The following is an 11880-nucleotide window of genomic DNA, read 5'->3' as shown; positions in this document are numbered from 1 at the left end:
TAAAATACTAAATCTTATTAAAAAGATTATGTTGAATTTGAGGGATTAAAATTATTTATTAGGAGAAAAGCGGCAACAAGCGGCAAAAAATAATAATATTTTAGTAATGTCTAATGACCGATATATTCATCAGAAAAAGATCTCAGATATGTTTTCATATATATTTTTCAAAGCTATATTCATATATATTTTTCAAAGCTTTTCAAAACTTTATTATTCGATATTTTAAAACAATAGTGGTAATAAAACCATATAGGCATTGGTAAACACGCTTGGATAAGAATTATAACTTATTTAAATATACAGTAGAATGCATACATTCAATGTTTTTTCTTAAATGTGTGCATTAAAACTTTGTTTTGTTTATGAGAAATGTAACATTGGCAAACTAAAATACAAAAAATATCAAAGTTTAGTAACTACTCTGGTAACTATAAACATTGAGACTCGACAGGACTGACGAAGTGACAATCTGAATAGAAATACATACCAGGTGCGTCTCAAATGCGCCTCACCCTTATAACTTTTTTATTTTTTTAGAAAAAAAATGGAGATTTGGTATGCTAGTATATGACATAAATTAGGATTGATTGACGTATTCAATTGTTTTTGGTCACTTGGTCTCCTGCTACAACTTTTGATTTTTAAATGACACACTTGGCATTTTTTTAATTTATTCGATACCTAGAAAATGATACTCTGAATAGAATTATTACATTTTCGCATGTACATATAGTGTATTTGAAATAGTAAAATGTGGTTCATAACGACAATCTGACTCGAAATACCAATTGTGTGGTACCAAATTATTCGTAAAAAAATGCTTTTTCCAAATATGCTAATGAGCCACCCTTGTTCCGTTTGAAAAAAATGAGATATAATAGGGCATCTTTTAACCAGCGAGGACAAGACACAAAAAACACTAGACGATCAAAATTATTTTTCCAAGGCTCCTTGATTAATAATTAGTGTTTTTAATACAGCCATGGCACTCTAGACTGAAATTTCGATTCGATTTTTTGCAAGCGAAAATGTCAAAAGTTGATACATGATATGCCATTCTATTCAAAGTGATATAAAAAAAAATATACCGAGGGTGCCATTTAAAAATCAAAAGTTGTAGTCATTTCCGGTGAAACAGGAAGTGACCAAAAACAATTGAATACGTCAATCAACGCCTAATTTATGTCATACATTAAGATACCAAATCTCGTTTTCTTTATCTGAAAAAATAAAAAAAACTTTTAGGGGTGAGCCACTTTTGAGACGCACCCAGTATAGGGTAGTTACCCTGCAGAATTCTATATAATTTAAATAATTGCTTTAAATTAATCTACATACGGTCACAAAATTAATTACTATCACTCTCCTTGTGATACGCCACCCTGTATATAACAGAAAAATTTTTTTCGGATGTCATCCGTCGAAATAATATATTTTTCTATATAGAATATATGTATACTATATTAGTGAATTATAATGACAGTTAGCTGTTTTTCTGACAGTTTAACTGTCATACGTTCATTTGCTGGACAAACTATACATAAAGTATGTCGAACGAGTCCAGAGAAGATTTCAACAGACGACATCTGAGAAATAATAGAAATTGCAATTTACACGTGAATTAAAATAACAGACTGTCAAGTATCCTCTCGTTTTGGACAGACTATATTTAGGTAAATTATACCTGCTTTGTGTCGTCACTCAGCTGGGAACTCGCAAAACTGATACATGAACAATATAATGCTACCCATGCGCACCACTTCATACGCATCATTAGACCACACATGCTGAAGACCATACCTACAAATAACAAAAATAGAATGTCTCGCAATCCGTGTTCTTCTAATGGTGATATAGTTCTTCTCACTTAATTTTGACAGTGGATACAAATAATATATTCCGTGGTAAACACAAAGACTGTAAACACTTTCGTACGGTACGTATTAGGAATATTTGAAAAAATTATGTGATAAGAACCATATTCAGAAAAAATCAGAAAAAAAACACTTAGGAAAGGAGCAGTGGCGACTCGTCGGGTGAAAGAAAATTTTAGAAAATCTACCGCGTGTTATATTTTCTACATATTTGCAAATTACCACGAGCTGCCACTCACAGAGAATGAAAAATAAACAAGACCCACCAGTTAGTTAAGTATAGATATATATTTTTATGATTATACAATACACATATATATAGATATCTCCTATTAAGTTGTACAAATACAACTGTTCCTCATGCTTATATGATTGAATTCTAACAGGCCTGGTGATTCCCTAAATATTTTTTTGAATTTAACGATTTTTAGTTAATTTGCGCACGTCAACAAATTTTCTTTCTATTTATTATTTATATAAAAAAAACATATAATATTATTATAAGCTTCTAAGATTAAAATAACTTCCGTAAAAGATTATTTTTCTATCCAGTCCAAGTTATTTCTTACGGAAAAATGTTTGAAAAGTCTAAGTGAATGAAAAAGAGGATCCAATCCAAGGAACGTGTAGGACAGACGAGTTAATATAAAAATAGTGATATTCAATTGCCATTTTCCGTAATTAATAGAACCAACGTAAAGATAATTTAAAAGTATTATAAATCACAGTTTCATTTAGCACCAAATAAAAATTTGGCTACACATCATTTCAATATTTTACATACTTTACAATAATGTACAATTGAAAAAAATATATTTATAAATATATTATGATAATGTAATTGAAAAGACATACTGATACCCGACATATTATGACAGTTTATAATCAAGTAGGCTTTGATACTGACAGAAGAGAGTTCACTATACTGTCAAAACATGTTAAAACCCTCATGATTATTAAATGAATTTTTGTTCATACAGTATACCCCTCATAATCGAAACAAAAGCCGTTTTTGATTTCGACCGTATGTTTTTTACTAGTAACATGATTTTATATTTCTTCGTTGAGAAAAAGAGAGCTAACATATTGCCTACACTATTAATATTCTAAAGAGGTTAGCTATTTATCTAAAAAAAATATATTCTATATAATATTATTTATAAAATTAAAACAAAGCCTTATATAAACTTGTATAGTAATATTTTTTTGAGGAGCAGAGCTTAATATGCTGTCATAGATAGGCATAGCAAACTTCAAATTGAAATGTGACTCCCAAGCCTACTTTGAAGAGCAATCCATTAAGGCCCGTATTTATAGACGAGTCTTAAAACGCGACTTCAGTCTCGAGATACAAAAGGCTCACAAAAATAACAGGCTCACGTTTCGTGGCCGTATACACGGGCCTAGTAAGCCTGTTATTTTTGTCGGTCTTTTCGGAGACTCAGTTCGAGACGCGACTATAAATACGGGCCTAAATCAGATGACATCTGAATGATGGTGGAAAAATACTGAAATTGTTTAAAAATATAATTATATAATCCTATCTGCTTATTTCATTTTTTTCTTCAACATATTCCACAATATGTATTTTTTATTGCAGTTCTTATAAGTATTGTTAATGCTTATTGCATTTCTTTTCTGTTTATTGCCTATGTATGAAGATAAAAATATATTAGTAGTAAGATAGGGTATAGAGGTAGTCTATTAGCGAAAAAAGCATAAGATGTGACCAAAACATAAAGCATACACAACATGTTTAAAGGACATATTTTTCTGTTTGAATAAATTTCAAATATCTATTTGTGTCACTCCAATAAAAACGAACTTGTTTTCCTTTTTGGCACTCTATTTTAAGTGTTCTACATTATTATAAATTAATACTGTGCAAGTTTTAAGATATAGAAACTCTGCTTCTCAAAAAAACTATATTTCTCATAAATACAAAACTTGCCTATTAAACAATATAACGTACCGTCACATAACCTAAAATAGCATATATAGCAAATATATGTAATTTTTCCAAGGCGAGACGGACGCCACTGTTATTTTTTCCAACTGTTTGCAAATTTAGGTAGTTAATAATATATTCATACTGTTGGCTAACATAAAAAACATCTCTAAAAAATATAAATTTATGTTGACGAAAAATAAACAATTCGTTTTCTATAGTAGTAAAAATTCATGACGTCGGTGTCGTTTTTTAAAAATTACATTATACATGTTTTCTTAAAGTGGTATGGACATTTGAAAAATATTTTATTTTCCATCAATATATTAATTTTATTTATATTAATAAATAACAGAGACAGTAATTAATAAATTCAGGGACAATGTCAGATGAAATTCGAGGAAATATAGAAGAGTTTATTTAAAAACTTATTATTATTACTCTCTTGTTAACAGGATGTCGATTTTAACTAGACATCCTATAGCAATTTTGTTTTAAATACTTTCAAGGCTATAGCAGATTAAAAAAAAAGAAAATAAAATTTTAAAAAAAAATTAAAAAGGAGTGCCTTTTATCAAACGTGAAAAGTTTCAAAGTTTAAAATAATAGATATAGTTTACAATGAAACTACTGAAAAACTAAATGCAGCACACTCTGTATGTCGATTATCGATACAGTATTGAATTTTATATAAAATCGGATAAAAAATTGAATATATACTGAATATCCATACAACTTTCAAAAATCACTTTACGTATTGACGCATATTTTGCTCGCACGTATTTTGTCAAAACTCGAATAAAATATCAAATACACGACAAAGTAAAAGCTCTATATATTAAGAAGTCGAACAACCAGCGGATGGCTGGCTGTAGCTGCTCCATTATTGTATGGCCGATGTAGCGTCCTTGTTTGGCGGAATGACCTGACTAGCGACGGCGTTAACCGCCATTTGAGTCTGGGGATGATGTTGATGCTGTTGAGGTTGAATCTGCTGGGGTTGACGTTGAATCTGTTGGGGTTGGTGTTGCTGCTGAGGCACAACCACAACCTGTGGATTAACAATTGTAGGGTTTATGGGGGCATTCTGTGGCATAACGTTAGGGCTGGGGTTCACCACGGCCACGTTGGACGGTTGCTGTTGTGGCGCGGTCTGTAGGTTAACGGTTGGCCCTTTTGGTATCTGAGAACGGAGATAATTGTTTTCAGTCTCTAATTGTTGGATTTTTTCCATCAGTTCGGCTATTTTCTCTTTCAAAACCTCCACTTCTTCTCGCACCTAAAAAAGGTATTTATTTAAAGTTATGTTGTTGCGGGTCCTAGCAATATTTCTTAAAAATGTACACGACTCAAGAATACCGAAGCGACTAGACAAACCATTGAAATGGTTTATGTAAACAGAGCATAGAAACACTTTCTCATAGACAACTTAAAAGGAAAAATATTAACAGAAGTTAATATATCCAATAGAAATTTCTAGAATGCGAGTAAAGTTACGAGAACAAATCAGAGAAGTGACATAAACCAGGCGCGCCGCGTAGCGCTGAGCTGCACAAAACATTTTTAACGTGTACTTTTACTTTTAACGTGTATCTCTTTAAGAGCGCACAAACGCGCACCAACAAACAGCCCCGCGCGCCTTTGTTGCGTCCAGGTCGACCGCGTCGCTCTGCGCAAAGCAGCAGTGTGCAAAGATTGGACGAGTCGTTCATTTGAACGAGTACTAAAAATGAATCGTGAGATTCGATTCGTTGCTTGCAATCCGGTTCGTTCAATTGAATCGTGGCCAGCACGGATCCATAGGATTTGAACGATAAGCCGTAAAAAAGAATCGGATCACAATGCGATCGTGGGTTCAAAGAGTCGTGAGAATTGATTCACTGCTTACAATACGGTTCGTTCAATTGAATCGTGGCCAGCACGGATCCATAGGATTTGAACGATGAGCCGTAAAAAAGAATCGGATCACAATGCGATCGTGGGTTCAAAGAGTCGTGAGAATTGATTCACTGCTTACAATACGGTTCGTTTAATTGAATCGTGGCCAGCACGAATCCATAAGATTTGAACGATGAGCCGTAAAAATGAGTCGTGAGAATTGAATCGGATCACAATGCGATCGTTCGTTTCTACGGCGCGGTGATATAGGCATAAATGCAGGCACCAATATTTAGACTTGAACAAAAGCCATAAACTAATATCACGGGCATAAAAGGCAAACGATAAGAAAGTTATTTACAAGAAAAAAACTTATTTATACTGTGCTTAGTACGGGATGAGTATCTGTAAGGTATTTAATTTTCACGTTAATATTTTTGTTAAAATAATATTACCGACTATTAGGTAAATGTCGGACTAAAAAACGAAATCGTGTTTTTATTCAACTCCAAATAAATATTGTTGGCCTCTGCTCAATGTGATAAAAAACGGCGTCAGCGATGGTTATAAAATGAAGATCGCTGTCATTTTATATGTAAACTTATATTGGGAATGTCATCGATATTCTTTTCCAAGCCAACTGGACTATTTTCGATCATGCAGTATTATATAATATTTATTATGATTTTTAAATCGTAATTAAAATATGGCTCTAAAAATATTAAACTGGTATTAAAAAGTCTTTAAAAAACAGTATATATAAATTGGATTGATAATTTAATATTATTCGTAAAACAATCAATCCAATTACGCCAGTGTCATAAAGTGTTGAAAAACAAATGAAAGAAGTGTATATTTCTTTTTCTGGTCCCTTAAGTAATTGTCCTACCAAATTATCACAGATAGTGCCACTTACGATTCTTGTTTTTATGGAACGTAAATTGTGCATGTGGTTCGTTCAAATGAACGAATCGTAGGAGTCACTAAAAAGAATCGTAATACCCATCACTAGTGTGCAACTTTTAAAAAAGAGGTCTTTTGTAATTATCTTATCAACCATTATTTTTTGAATTAGCTGTAAGTAGCACCCTCTATAATCAAAGGTAGCAGCACTAAACATCTGTGTTAATATACAAATACATAGATTTCAAAAAGTCAATTTATTAATTTTATTTTTATTATAATAAAATTGCATTTACCTCATCAAGGAGGCCGAAATCGACAAAATAGCAAGACACAGATTTTTATCGGCATTAAACGTCTACAGTTTTGTTAAAAAGAAAAAAAAGCCAATGGCGCCCATGTTTTTTAGAAAATTATTCCAGTGATAACCCATATAATATCGTCCTATTGCTGCCAAAAGTCATTTACTAACATTTTTCCGAACAACCAAATTCAATCACTAACTATGTTTTGAAGCGGAGAATCGATTGCAAAAGTCATTAACTACGATTTCTGGCTATTTATGTTTTATTTTAATACCGAATAGTTACTAACTATAACATCTTTATGCAATGCAATTCATCTTTAGACGCATTTTTCTCGGAAGTGATAAAAAGTAAGTTAGTGACTTTTGGCGGCAATGGGACGATATGTCCTTGGTGAACTTGTCGACACTTTTTTAGCATTAAACTATGTGGCACTTTTACTTTCAAAATTTCCTTCGAATTGCTAAAAGCGTTTGGTTTGGAAAATGAAGACTTTAACCTTCTGTAGCTACAAAACAAAGCAGAATAGAACCTATATTGGAAGTATAAAAAATAAAACATATTTTTTAAGCAGAAAATTTGTAGAAAGTTTTTTTTTAATCATTTACAGTACATATAAAATATATGTATATACAGATTGTTAACTGGACGGTTACTTATTGGGGAACAGAATGGCAACACTGCCTACATTCCAAATGAGTACTAAGCTAAGCTGTGCCGACTCGTCCCGCCGCGCCGCGTCGTCTCGCGGCGAACGGGCCGAGGTTGCCATATTTCAACCATAAAGCTCTTGCCTCGAGCCTCGAGTAATAAACAAATTAACTTATATTTATAATATATATAATTATATATAATTATATATATATATATATATATATATATATATATATATATATATATATATATATATATATATATATATATATATATATATATATATATATATATATATATATATATATAGGGGTGTATATATATATATATATATATATATATATATATATATATATATATTTTTTTTTTTTTTTAATTATCCTGTTAGCGGGGTGGTTAGTGAAAAATTATACATTCATTACATCTGAGTCAAAAAAACATAAAATAATAAATTAAGAAAAGACATTATTTCATTCATTTCGGGGTCAAATGAGGGATGGAAAACTTTATAAAAATGTGTTTTTAAGTTTACAGTAAGATGATGACATGAAATTCGGATGCCTGATTTTTTGTTAGTGCCAGCACAAACTAGATTAGTCTGTGGTGCCAGCCATATAGGGAATGTGAAAATTTTTAGGAGTAGAATAAATCAGACTGTTGAACTGAAAACTTTTATTTCGCATAGCTGTAATATTTTTTATTACTTTATTTCTTTTTTAAAATTTCATTTTAAACAACTTCTTGAGAGAGCGATTTTCTTGGAAATTAAAATAGGTAGTTTTCTCCTCGCGTTTTTCCTACATATAAGGTATGAAAAAACTATTTTTTTTTGTCAGCGTCAATCACATTCTTCGTGCAAGAAAAACATTTAATAAAGAATATTTGTTTAAATCGAGAATAACATAATATTTAAGGTGCGTATTCATTATCCGAACGAACGAACGAACGAACGAATGTTCGCTAGTGGTATGGACGGAGACCGTACGATAGAACCGCACGAGAAGACCGAAGGCATTTGTTGGCGAACGCCTTTGATGTACCGACTCGAAACGGATGGTCGAGCGAACGAACGAACGAACGGCCGCATGCGTTCGGTCCCCGTCTAAATATACCGCACTTTCATTCGTTCGTTCGTTCGGATAATGAATACGCACCTTTACGCTCTACTTATATGTACAATTAAAACTGAAAATTTGTTTGAAAACACATTCCCAATTGCATTCCCACAAACATCCCATTTATACATATATAATATGTACATATATGTATTTTGTTGTACATAATTTTGATACATAGGTGATGTTGAATAATCATTTGAGCGGTAAATTCGTAACTACTATTACTTCAAAGTCCGCCACAGCCAATTCAAAAATTAGTACCCAGGTGACGTCGTGCGCACAGTAAACCGATTTGCGACCGCCAAGTATCTAACACTTGTTTATTGTACCGTATGATCGAGATTCGGCGTCCAGTTGGCTTGAAAATGACTATCGATGATATTTCCCATATAATTTTACATATAAAATGACAGGGATCTTTATTTCATAGCCATAGCTGAGGCGGTGCGGAGCACCGCGTCCGCACCGGACGCGCCATGATGGCGCACTGAACGCGCCAAGCGGGTTATTTGTCAGTTTTTAAATAAATGGCGAAATCGTAAAAAATCGATTGTAAGTGATCGGAAATTAATATTAAGTCAATATTCTGAGATTTTTTTTTTGTTTTCAGAAGTAATGTATTGTAGTTGTTTTAAATAAAAAAAAATACTTACTGTGTACATGAGATGGCTCTTGACTAAATCCATAGCCTGTTCAATCTTGTTATCGATGGCGTTGACTACCGGATTACTTTTAGTAGGATCATCCGAATTATCATTAACAATTTCCGTTGAGCTAACTGTACTTGTGGTGGTTGGAGGAGCTACATTAGCAGGAGTTACGGCAGGGCCAGCTGCCTCTTTCACTTCTTGTATGCTCTCTGTCCGTGCCACTACTTTAGTCGCGCTGTTGGCGTTTGACGCATACTGAGGATTGGTGTTAACGTGGTTGTCAACTTGCTGATTTACTGGCTGTGGTTGTGACGGATTACCTTGTATCACTGGAACCTGAGTCGTCGTAACTGATGGAATGGTATTTGGTATCTGTTGCTGATAAGTCACTCCTACATTTTGAGTATGTACTTGTTGGTATTGTTGCGGCTGTACCACTCCAGTATTTGCTTGAGGTACCTGCTGATGATTTTGAACTACATGGTTCTGTTGAGGTGGTGGTGGTTGTTGCTGCTGAAGCTGCTGTTGGTGTTGCTGCTGAAGTTGCTGTTGGTGTTGCTGCTGTAGTTGCTGTTGGTGTTGCTGCTGATACTGCTGCTGATTACTAATAGAAGCTGTATTAACTATCATATTCTTCATTGGCTGATTAGGTAAGTTTCCGCCCTGAGGCATCTGTTGAGATGGTTCATGGTGTTGTTGCTGAGAAGGATAAGCATGTCCATTGACCATATTTTGATTGACGTTAGGCTGAGATACTGATACTGAAGGCTGACTACTGTAAGACTGACTCTGAAAATTGGCTGGAAGATGAATTTGTTGTTGGTTTGTAGGAACAAATGCACTATTCTGTGTCGGTACTGGGACGTACTGTATATTAGGATAGCTTTGTGGCATAGTATAACCGGCAGGGTTTGTGGTCATAACCCCAGGGGGAAAATAAGGCTGATTGTTGATAAACTGGGTAGGCATGCTGGTCGCTACCTGTTGAGGCACTGACTGATTTTGCATGTTGGGGACTTGAGGATAAAAATATTGACCTTGAGGTATCATTTGAGTGGGTACATTGGAGTAAAACTGGGTGCCATTAGTGTAGCCACCTTGAATAAGCATTTGTTGAATTTGTTGCTGTGGTAAGCTCTGGCTTTGCATGAAGACACCGCTTGGTACCGGCGGGTTGGTCATCGACTGCGCCGACCCTTTGTTCGCGTTCACGTTTACAATATTTGGGGGCGGGGCTTCATCTACATAATCCATACACTTCCACCTGCCGCGTTTAAACGGTTCTAAACTGGCAATTTTAACCACTTTAAACCGATCGTTCCTGCTTGGAGTCGCGGTAACCTCTTTGACCTCCTCACACGTTTTGGAGGGTGCTTCACTAACAGTGTCTTTAGAAACGTTCGTTGTTTCTGTATTTGTATCACTGGAGGAGACTGTAGCATTATTCGGAATAATCGCTACGCCATATTGAGGGCTGGTGGGTATCACATTGGCGGCATTGCTTGTGGCAGTATGTTCATTATTTACTGCTTGAACACCTTCAGAACGAGCCGGAAGATTTGCGATGACAGCTGAATCTGGTAGTTTCTCTACTGGTTCGCCAGCTGCATTTGCCGTGGTCGGCGACTGACCTACGGAATGCAAATATTAACTTAACAATGTCTATCCTAATGTGTACCCACACACACTCTCAATATGACAAAAAATTCCAGGAAATATGTGTCTCATTTTTCAGATAAAACAAAAAAAATATTTTTAATTTCCCGTGACTCATATTACCAATTTTTAGAAAAAAAGCAACATTAGATATTAAGATGAATAAAAAAAATCACATTTTATGTCCATCCAAATGATCCGAAATAAAATTCCTGAATTTAAACATACTCAAAAATCATATTAAATAATTAACTATATACAAAACCCAAATTTTTTACTTTAACATAATTTTTATTAGATAAAAACACATACCCATAATATTCATGTAGTCTGGAGTTAGATCTTCACCATTAGCAGTGTTCTTAGGAGCATACCTTTGAATTTTATCAGATCTTCTAGGATCCGTACTCATAATGCTCCTATAAAAAAAGATGCAAAAGACGTTAAATTGTTAAAGATAATTATGAGGCGAATTAAAAAATAAATTTAATTGAACTCAAGAAACGTCAAAACAATAAAAATTGGTCCATCAGTTATTTACGGTAAAATATACATAAATTATCTTATTTTTACAAAGAATCAAGTATTAGAGTAAAATATAAACAAATAATTTACCTTTTAATGATAATCAAAGGGTAGAAATGTATATTTTTATATCATCAAAATAAGAACTTAAATGGCGACTACGTTATCGCTGTTGACATTTGCAAATAGACAATTGTTGTTACTGTCAGCTGTCAAAAGTAATCGCATATTTGATATCTCGTTGACATTTAATTTCTACTAGGGACTTTCAATTTGATCAACCAGGCGTATTTTCATAATTATATATGATTTGATTAAATTCATGTATTTATATATGGTTGAATATTCTTCTTCTGTAATATGACT

General features: G+C 33.5%; 1 protein-coding gene across 1 annotated transcript; it reads right to left on the bottom strand.

Moving 5' to 3' along the window:
• Nucleotides 1-2146: 2146 nt before the first annotated feature.
• On the bottom strand, nt 2147-11724 carry LOC115889395 (protein bunched, class 2/F/G isoform-like). The gene is made up of 4 exons (XM_030909375.1): nt 11605-11724; nt 11302-11408; nt 9337-10964; nt 2147-5104 (listed from the first exon to the last, which is right to left on the bottom strand). Exons 2-4 carry the CDS (start codon nt 11399-11401, stop codon nt 4709-4711), a joined length of 2124 nt encoding a protein of 707 aa, XP_030765235.1. The 5' UTR covers nt 11402-11408; nt 11605-11724; the 3' UTR covers nt 2147-4708.
• Between the last annotated feature and the right edge of the window lie 156 nt (nt 11725-11880).

This window comes from Sitophilus oryzae, unplaced genomic scaffold, assembly GCF_002938485.1.
Source record: "Sitophilus oryzae breed Bouriz unplaced genomic scaffold, Soryzae_2.0 scaffold_813_pilon_pilon, whole genome shotgun sequence".
NCBI lineage: Eukaryota > Metazoa > Arthropoda > Insecta > Coleoptera > Curculionidae > Sitophilus > Sitophilus oryzae.
This window is presented reverse-complemented; position numbering and strand designations above follow the sequence as displayed.

Excerpts from the sequence above, each read along its gene's own strand:
- LOC115889395 (XM_030909375.1), bottom strand. The coding sequence starts at position 11,401 with ATGAGTACGGATCCTAGAAGATCTGATAAAATTCAAAGGTATGCTCCT. Across the intron at positions 10,965-11,301 it reads AGACTACATGAATATTATGG|GTCAGTCGCCGACCACGGCA; the intron begins GTATGTGTTTTT and ends TGCATTCCGTAG. Across the intron at positions 5,105-9,336 it reads AGAGCCATCTCATGTACACA|GTGCGAGAAGAAGTGGAGGT; the intron begins GTAAGTATTTTT and ends TACCTTTTTTAG.